At 37.9% G+C, this 14056-nt stretch overlaps 1 protein-coding gene across 3 annotated transcripts in view; it reads left to right on the top strand.

Annotated features, from left to right (window-relative positions):
* Window positions 1–14056, top strand: part of kcnab1a (potassium voltage-gated channel, shaker-related subfamily, beta member 1 a) — an 88443-nt gene that overhangs the window by 55966 nt on the left and 18421 nt on the right. For all 3 annotated transcript variants that reach the window (XM_034867071.1, XM_034867072.1, XM_034867073.1), the window contains exon 2: window positions 6109–6152. In XM_034867071.1, coding sequence (XP_034722962.1) covers window positions 6109–6152 — 44 coding nt within the window. The remainder of the gene's footprint in view (window positions 1–6108; window positions 6153–14056) is intronic.

Raw genomic sequence — 14056 nt, 5'->3', positions numbered from 1 at the left:
TCTCACTGCTGTAGATGTTAAAGAAATGCATGAAAGTGTTAATTCAGCTCGGTTTAGTTCACTTATCATTTTTCTCTCTACTGACAGCAATTCACATTTACAAACAACAGAGCTACATGTTGAAATTGACCAAAATTTTCCTTTAGTGTCATCTTAATGATTGTTGTTCTGGGTAGACTGTAGACCATGTAGACCATATTGGACCAATTGGCTCAAAGCCTTTCAGGATTCATAAGAGTCCAGCCCTGACAACATATACACGCCAATATTGGCTCAAAGTTATAGCACCCCCTAGTGGCAAAAGGAATTAGGACTAAAAGTCAAGGTCCTTTATCTTGCCAGATGACAGAATGAACTCTTCCTAGAGATTTCATCCAATGGACTTCAGATTTAGTCTGTACCATCTCAACAACTTAAAGATGAAAAGTTGAACACTTTTTGTCAAACAGTGTGGGCATGGCGGCCATTGTTAGCATATATCGACAAATTAAGTTGTAACTTTAGTGTACATGTTCATATCTGCCCGAATTTCTCACATTTGTCAAGGGTCCAGGCCTGAGGACATGTACAGGGCAAAATTGACTTTTGGTCATAGCGCCCTCGGCTGGCAACACAAAAACTGCCTTATATAAAAAACATCATCCGATTTACATAAAACAACATAATGTGTGGTCACGCCCACGCCCACGGAATTAGGTCAAACTACCTTTTATGGATTTTGAACTGTTTGAGGTAGTCTTGTATAAGGTATCATTGAACTCAACAAAGAGACCTTCTTCATTGGTGATGTTTGACCCGTCTCCCCCCCCCATGCTTAAGCCATGCCCCCTTTCATAACTTAGGAACTGTATGATGTAGTCTTGTGTGCGGTATCATTAAGCTCAGCAGGGAGTTCCCTTTTCATTGGTGATGATTTGCGGTGTCTGAGTGCACAGTCACAAGGATCAACGTCCACTATTAACCCCAACGCATGCAAAGGAGCGCGGCCCATCCAACACTGCTTGCAGCTTTAATCAAATCTTTTATTTTTAATTGGTACATTATTAATCACCATATACACAAACTCAACGCAACACTGGATGTGCTTTTTCCAATCTATGGCTCTGTGGTGCGGTTTATCAGCACCTTGCTTTATTTCTTTTTCTTATTTCTTATATTCTCATATGGATTTCATTTATGTGGGTGAGTTAAGTGGCTTATAGTTGATTTGTCATTAGATCTGTTTCAGCTTTTTAGTTTTTTTTTTTAATCAATCACTGAAACAAACTCCCTTTCATAGATACTCAGTCAATTAGAAATGGAGAAATAATTAGTACACGCAGCATGATGATTATCTACAGATGGCTCTCTTGTCTTCTCAATTGAAGTCATTATCAATGCAGCCTTTTTACTATTAGAAGATTTTATGCAAATCTATTATTACTTGCTATTACTGATTATGAATGTGTATGTCAGAGTCTCTTCCCTCTCTTCCTCAAAGTTTGTTGAGTAGTTGGAGGAATCTGTGGTTGAAGAGGTTTATAGAACACAATAAAAAAAAAAGCTTTTTGCCAAACTGCTGTGCAAAGTAGGCACCTTGACAGACCTTCAGAGTTAAATATGTGATTAAGAGTGATGGATGTGCACAGTGGACTGGTTGCAAAAAGTTTTTATGTTCGAGATATGACGGCATGCAAGTGTGAGGTAAAAGAGGGTGAGGGGATGGGGGATGCTTACTGCAATGTCGATTAACAAAACCGCACTGTTTGCATAGTATGAATATTTGATCATGAAATTGAATTAAACCGAGCTGAAGTGAGAGGAAAGGACAGACATAGTCACCTAATGCACCTACAGATGTAGGTGCATTAGGTGACTATGTCTTGTGACTATGTCTGTCCTGTCTGTACTTGTAAAGCATATTGAGTTTACTTATAATGAAATTTACAGTATGAATAAATTTGCCTACTGTAACAGAAGTACAATTAGACAAAAATGTTAATGGACAAAGCAAAGGCAGATCCATTAACAGCACTAGCTACAGGATGAGCTCGAGGCAAAATTGCGTGTGTAAAGATGACAGACAGCAAGGAGGAGAGAAAATTACAAAAACTTAGAGGGCAATGATACGGATAAAGAGAGCCAATGTGGAAATGTAGAAAAAAAATAATTGAGAAGAGAAACACTTTGAGAGAGAGAGAGAGAGAGGGAGAGAGAATAATATTGCTGTAGTACCGGGGGTATCGGAGAAAGTCATTACTGTCCATCGTCGGGCAAACACAGACATGTTTAAGCACAGTTGAATAGCCTCATTGATTTGGAAGGCTTGTTATGATCTGTTTGGAAAAGCGGCTACGGGGGGGGTTCATATTTCAATAAATATTTGATGGGCAAGGCCGGCTGTATTAGTGTGGGTGGTTGTGTTTAGTGGTGGGGGTTTGGTTATTAATGTGTGGCTATAAGCATTTGCATATTTATGAAGAGTCATTTCAAAGGGGTTTTAAATGAGGAAGATCACTTTCTCAATCCATCTCCCAAGTGGGGAAATCTTATTTTCTACTTTTTTGCATCATTCTCTCCATCTCATCTATTATTCTCTTCACTGCCGTTCTTCCATCCATAACACAATCAATCCCTGTGTAAGCTGGATGAGGGGATGCATTGTGTAGGTTTAACCAAGAAAAACAATATATTTGTTCCTTTTATGACTTGAGTCAACATAAGTCAAACAGTGAGCAAAATAAAGTATACACAGATGTAAATGCTCAAAAGCCAGAAACATAATTCCAACATCACACCATTTTCAACATTACTTCTGAATGGATTGCAGGTTGTCAAATCACTCATCACAGTGTGCAGTTTCTTTGCATTAATAGGTCATCTGTCTGTGCCATGCTCTGGATCCAACCATGCTTTTCTCTCTAGGCCCTTAAACTAGAGGTCTCCTGTATCCTAATCATTCATGGTCGTGGCTGGGGAACAGCGACATTATCATTTTTTGCCTGCAGGGCATCCAATGCTGACTCAGCGCCTCCAGTACCCATGATCTAACTTCAAAAGATTGACTGACTATAGGCAGGCCTGTACTTTAAACTCTTTATGATATATTTTTGGGGCGATAAAAGCAACCTTCCATAACTTTTATTCCGTTTTTTTTTTCTTTCACTAACCTGCTAATTCCTGTTTAAGGTCACTGAAGGGCTGGATCGTGGTCCTGGTACTTGGACAGCAAGATTTCAGCTGTACACAGAGTATCAGTCACATTCCTTGACGACAACGATCTTCCACTTAATTTGGACCTAAACCTAGACTGTGGAAGGAAAACCATGCAAACAAGGGAGGAATATGCCCCTTCCAACCAGAAATAACAAATGTAGAAATCAAAGCCAGAACCATGGTTGTAATGTCCTCCCAAATGCCTTACATCTGTTGTCCTCAACATGCGTCGTCTGTCACTGGGAGTGATGGAAGACCAGATCAATGTTTTGTCTTTTTTTATTTTGTTTAAGATTATTTTTTATGCATTTTTAGGCCTTTATTGACAGGACAGCTGAAGACATGAAAGGGGAGAGAGAGGAAGTATAACATTCAGCGAAGGGCCGCAGGTTGCAGTCAAACCTGGGCCCGCTGCATTGAGAAGTAAACCTCAATATATCGCTGCCGGCTATACCAACTGAGCTATCCAGGCACCAATGTTTCATCCTTTGACTGGAAATATTCTTCTATCTCAGCTGCGTCCTCTTCCTCACTGATTCTTTCTCATCAGTTGATTCTTCATCATGATAGATGTAGTCCTCCACTTCTGACACTTCCACTATTTCACCTTTAGATACCTCATCCGTTGATTCTTCATCTTTATCATAACAGATGCACTGCTGCAAATCTGATACTTCTTTTATATCAGCTTTTAGGTTCTGCCTCATCATCAACTTCATCAATTTCCTTCAATTCATACTCATTAAACATTTCTGCAGCAGGCAATGTGGGGGCTTCTTCAGAGGAAAAAGCAGCATGGGATTTTTTAACCACTTTGTGCTGTGGGGTCTTTTTGACCCAGAGGACAACAGAAGTTATTAAATTCAGTAAAACGCCCATAATTCAATCAATTTACTTCAAACTTATTTGAATTATCAATTATCATTAAGAGCGTAGTATTAAATAACTACCATTATTTTCAGAGCATTTGATGAATACAAAAAAATATTTTGATGGCAAAAGATTTCATTTTGGGTCAGAATGACCCTAGGACACAAGGGCAAAAGTTTGTCTTGTTACTTGTTGTTAAAGAGCACCTTGACCAAAATGTTCAGAGTACTTTGTGAATGTTAATGGGTTACTGAGGATCTAAGCTAAAATGAAAGATTGATGACAGCTGTGAATAATGTACTCTTCAATCAATACACAAGGCTGAGCCTGTAAATGTGATCCTTTTTAATGAGGCCATGATGGGTTTAATACAAATTTAGAGAAATTTAAAGTTTGAGAAATAAAATTACTATATTATAAAGTTCACACAGGGTTTTAAAGATTACAAGATAAAAATTATAACATGGATTTTAATTAGAGATAAATTCTGCAGCAGTGGTTTCAGCCTTGCACCTGCTAAAAACGTGTGTGTGTGTGTGTGTGTGTGTGTGTGTGTGTGTGTGTGTGTGTGTGTGTGTGTGTGTGTGTGTGTGTGTGTGTGTGTGTGTGTGTGTGTGTGTGTGTGTGTGTGTGTGTGTGTGTGTGTGTGTGTGTGTGTGTGTGTGTGTGTGTGTGTGTGCTTTCTTTAGTCATGAGTCCATGTCCAGTAAGTTTACATGACAAGAAAATAAATGTTCCTCACGCTTGATTGGACATGGCAGGGATCTGCCAGTCTACCCACAGTAGTGGAAGAGACAAGAAGGACAACATCTGCTCTATAACTGTAATCTGAGAGTAAAACTATGGCTTCCCCAATGTCATGTCAAGCCCCTTTTTTGAAGAACTGTTTTGGTTCACTCTGTCATCTGCATCATTTACAGGTGCAACAGGGGGTTGTTTTTAGAAAAAAAGCTCTGTTAACCCAACTATATTCTACCTATCCAGCACTAAATGACAGAAAGACAAAGTTAGCTAATGAACATAGTGGAGCATTTAGCAGTTACAGAGCCAGTTATTTCCTTCAGTAGTTGGCGGAGACCAAAACAGAGCTAGAACAAGCGTGAATAATGGACATAAATTGCAAGATTGACAGAAACTTAATTCCAAATGAATGTTGCTCCCTGTCTGTTAGATGTTTAAATAGGAAACTGTGCTAACATGATAGCCGTCTCATCTTAAATGGATAAATTTAAGGGACATGGGATCATTAAAAATATTAACAGCAACAATAATACTGTTAATAATTTGAATTACTTATTTATTAAGCTCTTCAGCTGAACAGGGTAAAAAGTGATTACCTGAGTTACTACAGTAAGCTGTCCTTAATTTTGTGGGTTAATGAGGTTTCAAAGGCAGGTGTGGATTCACAAAAGAACAGACTTAATACTGTGTATATCCAGGGATGCATGTTTATACTATACAAACCAAAGAACTGTAATGGTTAGATTGTAGGTGGTGTTAATGACACAGTTAATGAGGCTATTAGCGAGCTAATAAGATGTATTTAATATCTGTAGTACACACACACACACACACACTTTGCAGGCTTTCTCCTGCATACATTTATCCACCTATTTACCGGTGCAGGTTGAAAGTAAAATTCAATTTCCTGTCGTGGAGAAATCAGAATAACTGTCAAACTGTTGTGATTATTTGAAGCAAAGCTACCTCAAGCCTCTTGTAAAAATGAAAGGCCTGCTTGTTATTCACTTGACATCAGTCTACATGTCATGTAGCAAACTTTTTTTTTTAAATTTATCACAGAATGAAATGTCTATCAAAAAAACAAACATCTAATATCACTAAGGTATGCATTTTAGTAGCTGATTATTTTTCTTTTAATATTGTCCAAGTCCCCAAACATGATCAAAAACATCATTACTGATTTTTGGTTGGATTATTGTTTGGATTATGATGTAAGATCCTTTAATTTATTTGGTTAAATACGTCCATTTGATTTTGCATGTACAAGAGATGTGATTCTCTTTTTTTCTGTTTTTGCAGGAATCTTGGAAAGTCAGGACTCAGAGTATCTTGCTTAGGACTGGGTAAGTACACTCACTGCTTCACTACCCATAATGCATTTCTCCTTTAGCCCTTACTTTGTAAACAACAGCACCAGTTACACAGACAAATACACAAATAATATAACAACAAAACAGAAAACATTTGAAAGTTTATATGTTGTAGAATATGTGTAGTGTCCTCTTGAGAGTCTACATTCTGAAAATCTTCAGTTTTTAGAAATTTGAGTTTGGCCCCAAGGTCACTTAAATTGTTTTGACCAACAGAGGACTTAATTTGCCAATTCTACACTTTTTCCACACATTTCTACAAAATTATTAAGACTAGTTGCATAAACCCAATTGTTGAAAATCATTTTGTTTGTGGTAAATTTTAAAATTAATAAACAAACATTTACAAACAGTTACAAACAATACACTGGCACATAGGAAACAAATTTATAAAAACTCAAAACAACACATTCAGTAACAGACACACATAAACAGACACACACACAGAGACAGACAAGACAAGAGACCAAACAACCTGCGCAAGTTAGTTTTCACAGGGTGTAAGGTCTTGCTCTCAGGCCATCTCTGAGCGCTGCTACCCCAGGTGGTTCACTGCAGAGTGAGAGGTCTGACTCAAACTGGGTGAGCTGTGTGGTGCAGAAAAGGTCAGCATAATGGCAGCTGCCTGCCACATGCTGTGCCCAGGGCGGACATGATGCTGGCAGGGGAGAGAAGGAAGAGAGAGGGCAAACAGATCAGGATGCTATATTGTGTTTCACTGTTTAACTGAAAGGAACAGTGGCAAGGTAGATGAGGATGTTGTGCTTGTGCTTGTGCATGTGTGTGCATGAGCTTGTGGCATGTATGCAATTATTTTCTCAAACTGTCATTTACCAGCAAAATTCTGCAGAAAACACTCCTCACACTTGACTCAAAACGCATATTCAGTAACGGTTCTCCATGTGTCACTGGTTGTGTGGACAGTAGCCAAGATGAGATGCATCTGTTGCAGGAGTCATACAGGAGCCAATCTGCTACTAGGTTTGCACGATATTGACAAAATGTGGTGTTGCGAATATTACAATATCAATATTAATTTCAATATTTTTAAACCTATGTAAAATTACAAAAGTATCGTGAAAATGCATTGTAACAATATTCAGATTCATAACAATAAAGTTCACAGTGAGACTTCTTGCGGCTGGAGCACAGGTTGGTCATGGATGACCGATGGGTTGGGATATTAGCATGCACTCATGATTTGTTTGTTTAGTTGTCTCTATCTATTTCACTGTGCCACACAGTCAAAGGATGGGACACATTGCGCCACAAAATAAACAAAATATTGCATACTAATTGTGACACTTTTGATACTGCGCAATGTGATACAAGTCGATACATTATGCACCCCTATCTGCAGCTACATAATGATGCCCCGGGAGAAGCACCTGTCTCACCAACAGCAGCTTTGTTTACATAATGGTTTAATCTGTGAAAGACCTTATTTACAGAAATTCAACATTTCTTGCTATTCATTCCCACATCCATATTTCATACTTGGGAATATTCTGTTTCAGAGCTGTGAGTTTAGTAATCACTCAAAACACTTTGTTTGTTTGTGAAAATTCCTAAAAAATGTAATTTTGAGTGATATTAAACTTAGCTCGCTGGATTACTTCTGCTTTGTGACTTAAGATCCAAGGCTGCTTTTAAAACTTTAAAACTTGGCCAAGAACCAGAATGTGTTTTAAATGAAATACCCAAATGTTGTGTAACATGTCAAATTGACCTTGATATGGAGTGGCTGGCTAACATCTGCTGACTTTGTTGCTACAAGGAAAGTGATTAATGATTGCTTTAGCATTTAGGATGCAGACCAACACTGCTGGAACACTCTGAGCTTTAATTAGATCTAGACAGTGTGTGTAAACTGTAGGTAGGAAGGCATATTGAATCTTGTGTAATGTCTTTTCTGGTCATTCATTCCAGTTTTTTTTGTTTTTACAAATTACACAGTGCAAAGGTAGGCATCAGCTGACTTACGATTTATGAGGTTCTAGTTGAAAATATGATTATATGCATAATTATTGCTTTCATCAACTTTTTGGGTAATTTAACATTTTAATTGAGTTTGAGCGCATTATCTTGTTTTTTTTACCATACATAAAACGAGACATAAAACCACACTCCCCACCATATTTAACTTGCATATTCATAACCTTTATACACATTAAAAGTTTGTAGCTAAAGAATTATTAGCTGTAATAATTCAAGTTTCTGGGGGGATTCCAAGACACATTTTCTTACTGATTCTTTGTGTTGGGTTCATTTGCTTTGTGCTAATTTGTAGGAGATAATCTGAACAGGCAGATGAATTAGTATTCCACACGCAGCGTCGTCATCACCGGGACGGAGGGAGGTGTGATCCGATGTGAATAGGATAGATGTGACTCCAGCCTTGACAGTTTTGCCTCTGTCGTGGTGTAGTCTCCACCTCTTACACTCTGTCTTTCTTTCTATCTCTATTAACTGAGCTTTCTCCCTCACCTTCACTGATCCATCTTATTCCTATCCCTTCATCTTTATCTGAACTTCTTCAACAAGGTATATAAATGCATTCCTTCACTCTTGCTTTTATTATTTATTTCACTCTTGCTCTCACCTTTCCTCCCATTTTTCCTGACTGTCTCTCCCCTTTGTTTTTTTGCTTTCCCTTTCCCTGGGGGCATTGTTCTCCCAGTGCTCAGCTGCTGCTATCAGCAGTTTGTTATTTTTATTTTTGTAAAGAGATTGGGTAGAGGTGAGCTCTCTGTGTTAGATTAAGTACTGCTCCCTCTTTTTCCTGGCGGCAGTCCCGATTGAAAAACCTTCCACATCCTTTCATTCTGAAATTAAACGTATTCCTAAAATTCAAAATCATGTGTATTACCATCAATTCAATATCAGATAGCTAATTCCATTCCACTAACTATAATAAAAAGTTAATTTCACATTCCAGCAGAACACAATGTAAGATCAGTTACATTTTTAGTCATCTCTGAAAATGTCAGCCACTGTGTAACGACATTCCCTTTCTACAATGTAAAAACCTCTCCCCAGTTAATTGTAACTTAATTGATTCATTAAAAAAAAAAAAAAATCCCAGGGGAATGGTCTGTCCGGTCTACTAATTGACCAGTGAAGTTATTAGTGAAGTCACTGTGACCTCTCAGCACAAGCAGTCTGCGGCTGCAGATAATTCTCTCTCATTCACTGATAAAAGCTGGTCCGCAGGGAGGTCTGCAGTTGCTTCACTGTGAGGTCAACACACTTACTGGTTCCAACAATAATGGGAGATACAATGTTTGTGTGTGATACATGTGCAAACCCATTTTAATTGGCTGACTAAACATTAAAATCAATGCTGAAGTTAACAATCAACATTATCTGAAGCATCAGTACTTCTGTGTGAACCCCATAACTTTATTTATCACACCATACACATGCCACACACTGTCCAGGTCCATATTTGCTCCTGAACGCTTGCTGCACTGCTGCAACACTATTGATTGATACATTCTTAAAGTGGTTCTCCCAGAAAATCCTGCAGCATAGAAAACACGGCAAGAGAATGGACCTCATCGTGTTGTCACATGGTACTTTTGGAGGAAAGGGTAAGACAGAATGGATCGACATGTATTATACTGTATATAGCGTCTTTCCCTCTACGTTACTTGTTGCCTCTCCTTAGCAGTGGTTTCCTACCTGCTATTTGACCATGAAGGCCTGATTTGTGCAATTCCACTAATTAACCCTGACAAGGCACACCTGTGAAGTGAAAACCATTTAAGGTGACTACCTCATGAACCTCATTGAGAGGACACCAAGGGTTTGCAGCAACATCAAGAAAGCAAAGGGTGGCTACTTTGAAGAAACTAGAATATAAGAAATGTTTTCAGTTATTTCACACTTTTTTGTTAAGTACATAATTCCACATGTGTTCATTCATAGTTTTGATGCCTTCAGTGATAATGTACAATGTAAATTGTCATGAAAATGCAGGAAACCAATTGAATGTGTCCAAACTTTATCCTGTAAAATATATATATATATATATATATATATATATATATATATATTTTTTAAATTGAATTCATTGAAAAATTAAATCGTGAACAGGGTGAATCGAGATTGTGATTTTATAACGATTAATTGTGCAGGCCTTCTGTTCACTCTTTACACACTTCCCTTTCCTCTGCAGCTGAAGTAGAAAGTGTTCTCCAAACATCAACGTTTTATCAGATTTAGAGTTATGCTCTGTATTTCTGTAATCACAAAGTGCATTGGATTTTATCAGTCCAGCTATGATTGTGGTTGATCATTAGTAGAGAATTAGTTTCAGTTTCTGTTGTCACTTTGTCAGAAATAAGTTGATAATTGATTGAAATGGTTGTTAACTTAGATCATGTATGAGGCTGTACTTTGTGATGCTGTTTTCAAAAGCACTCTTTCTATTATTATGTTACCTGGCATAAGAAAATAACAGTTGTTTTTTTTATGTTGTATAGTAAAATGTTTTTATTGTTTTGTCCTCACCAGGTAGGCCGTTGCTGAGAGAGTAGACATGACGGTAATAGATCACACATGTAGATATAGACAAAGGCGATTTGGGTAGAATTGAATAGAAAAAATCAATTGAACTTGAGGAGGCAGTACAGCAGTCAAGGGCATTCCACAGAACTGAAAATAGGTGCAAAGGATGAAGAGGCGTGTGTGAGGTTTTTCTTTTTTTCTTTGTGTGTGTGTGATGTATGTTAAAAAACTAGGGGAGTTTTCTTCTCCTAAAACAGATTTAAATGGGTTTCTGCACAACAAAACACACAAATTGTTTATTTTGTACTGCGTTGAGGAGTAAACCTCTATATATGTGCACCTGCTCTACCAACTGAGCTATCTGGATGCCCACAAAACACATTCTAGATATTTTAATGTAATGATAACTGGACGTCCTGGTGGTCTAGTGTTTAGGACATATGGACATATGGGCTACTGCATAACCCAAATCTCCTTGCTTCAGCTAGTGATCTTTCGCCCCATGTTTCCTGTCTACTTTTATACTGTCAGCTTTCAAATACAGGCAAAGACTGCCAAAGAAACATCATTTTTATATAGTCAGAATTACATTTTATTAATAGTTGATGTTTTTCTCCATGAATAGTGCAATAATGTAAGAATATGATGCATATAGTTTTCCATGTTTAAGCCAAGTCCAACTCTACTTTTTGTCTCTCGTCTGGATAAACCTATACTTAGCAAGCACAAGCAGCTCAGAGATGCACTGTGGCCTTTTTTATTGGAGCTGGAAATGAATCCAACAAAAATATGACTCAGCCTTTCTATCTGTAGGCAGACAAGCTGACAAATGCTGAAAAAGTTAGGAGGTCAGTTAAACAGACACCAGAGAGAAATGTTTCATCTACATGTGTGCCTGGCACATGGACTAGATTCAAGAGTGAAGAATCAGGTTAAAAGGATTCACACAAAGCTGAAAAAAACAATGACACCTCTTACCAAATCTACAACCATGTCATCTTTTTTTTTTCAGTCCCTATACTCGCCATTTTTCCCTTTTACTTCCCTCTCCCACTTTTCTGCCTTGTACAATTGGCCTCATGTCAGTTTTGTCTTGTTTCTTTTGGCCTCTAAATTGCAGTGCTTGACATGTGTGGATACAGGTGCAGGGACACAGATAATCATGAGAGTCCATCAACATCCCGGTCTTGTGACTATATTTCAACGAACCGTAATCAAAAAATCATCTCAAAACCAACTCATGATCTCCTCCATGAGTATCAGTTCCTCCCCTCAGGCAGACAGTACAGACAGACAGTACACAACAAACATTCCTTTGTCCCCTTATCTGTTGAAGCTGTTAAATACCACCTAGGCTAAAATGGGTGTATGCCATAGCTGTCCTTCTTGTCAATGATCACTGTTATACACTACTACGTGGGCACTTTCTCTGATGTACTGTATATTGGCACATGCAAATGATGGATAAATGTATTTGTTGTCCTTTTTAGCAATGTTTTGCCGTGATTTTATACTACAGACACTGTGATGTCTAAGGCAAATTCCCCACTAGGACAATAAAGTCTATCTTATCTTAGAAATGTTCAGATAATGGAAAAATATGAAAGTAGAAAAATAGAGAGATACATTAAGAGAAAAGAATGAGGACTGGGAAGTCATTTGACTTGAACATCCTTCAGCTTTTATGAAAAAACACTGCAAGGTTATTACCTTTACTATTGTTGCTATGCAACATCTACTGCCACCTCCGTCCCTTTCCAGCAGCTGCCAGTAAAAACAAACAAACAAAGAAAGAGTTGTTTGTTGTTTACACAGCCTTTATTTCCATCAAAAAGAAAACTCAATTGAACCTTTAAGAGCAGTGGCCGTGACAGTTAAGCTCTGCGGGGAGTTTATCCCATGCTGAGCCTCCTGCTCAGCACAGGGCTCAAAGCAAAGGGCTGCGACTCAACGAGGTTACCTGTGATAACAATTTCACCACACTGGAGAGAGCTTAAAGGGCTGAACACACAGACGACTGCACTCATAGGACACATACACAGGCAAACTTTGCATACGTGTTGGAAAAGAAGAAGAAAAAAAAAAACATCATGCATATATTGTATAATAAGGACACGGTAATGACTGTAGTGTAGGTGCAGTTGAGGCTTAATGAGGTTGCTATGGTTGCTATGTCCAAAAGCAACTTTTCCCACCAGCGATTACTGTTATTTCCCCCATCTGCCTCTGCTGCATTAACTACGATTCTGCTGATGATGCATGTTAAGAACTGCAGCTTTCTTCTCCTTATTAAGTTGAGATGATATATGCACCAGCAGATCTAATTTATCCGCAGCGTTTCACCTGTAAGTTAAACCTCAGTGGAGTTGATGGTAATGCAATGTATGGCGTAATGAGCTCTATTGTATCATAACATCCTGTCAGTTGAAATGAGGAGACGGTTAAGTGCCGTTTCATTGTTGTCTGTCTCTGAGGTACATACATTTTTTATGACAGTCGAGCAGCGGAGGTCAACAGATTCTGTGGAAGAATTGTTTATTCATTTAGTATGAAATTGTGGGCACTGGGTAACAGGGTGAGGGACATAAGGATTGAGAGCTGTATTATGGCCTAAAGGAAATTAATACATATCTCCAAAAAAGAAAATACTTAATTAGCTGGAGGAGTTATTCTCCTCATCTTGAAAGGAAGGTTAAAAGGACATGGCTTCTTCTACTGGTTGAATACTAAAGTAATGTTTATACCCAGTTCTAGATTTCAATTTGAAAAGATAACAATTGGATTAGACATTATTGTCCACCTTGGTGGAAATATGTCTTTGGCTTTGCCAAAATATTAAAACAGCCATGACACTACATGTTATCGAACATTAAACATACAACACACAAACACTACTCAATATTATACATACAACTGTGTAATGAGCAGAAATTGCAGCAGAAGGTCAAAAGGAGTTAGTTGATAGTCTAGAAGAGAACACATTTTGAAAAAAAACTGGTCTTTTCTTGTGCAGTAATTACAAGATTTGATATTATCAGCTGATTTCAGTAATGGTTAATATTTTCATCTTAATGCCACTGAGTAACAAAGTGCGATACAGAAATAAAGAACACCTACAGTATGTTTGAAGTAATTTTGCAACGTTCTTGCCATTGCATAGTTAGTCCATCAGAGGACACTGACAAATTCATTTATTAAGAATACAAAAAATACAGTAGGCTACATAATCCATCACAATTCTGTGACAACTGAATCAATCAATAAGGCTGGGCCAACACATTCCCATCTTGTAAAATATGGATGCTTGGTCAGGGTTTTTTGGGGTTGTTACTGAAGTTAAAAGTCACCTTTAGTGTCATATATAT

The sequence above is a fragment of the Etheostoma cragini genome, chromosome 3 (assembly GCF_013103735.1).
Source record: "Etheostoma cragini isolate CJK2018 chromosome 3, CSU_Ecrag_1.0, whole genome shotgun sequence".
In the NCBI taxonomy this organism is placed as follows: Eukaryota; Metazoa; Chordata; class Actinopteri; order Perciformes; family Percidae; genus Etheostoma; species Etheostoma cragini.
This window is presented reverse-complemented; position numbering and strand designations above follow the sequence as displayed.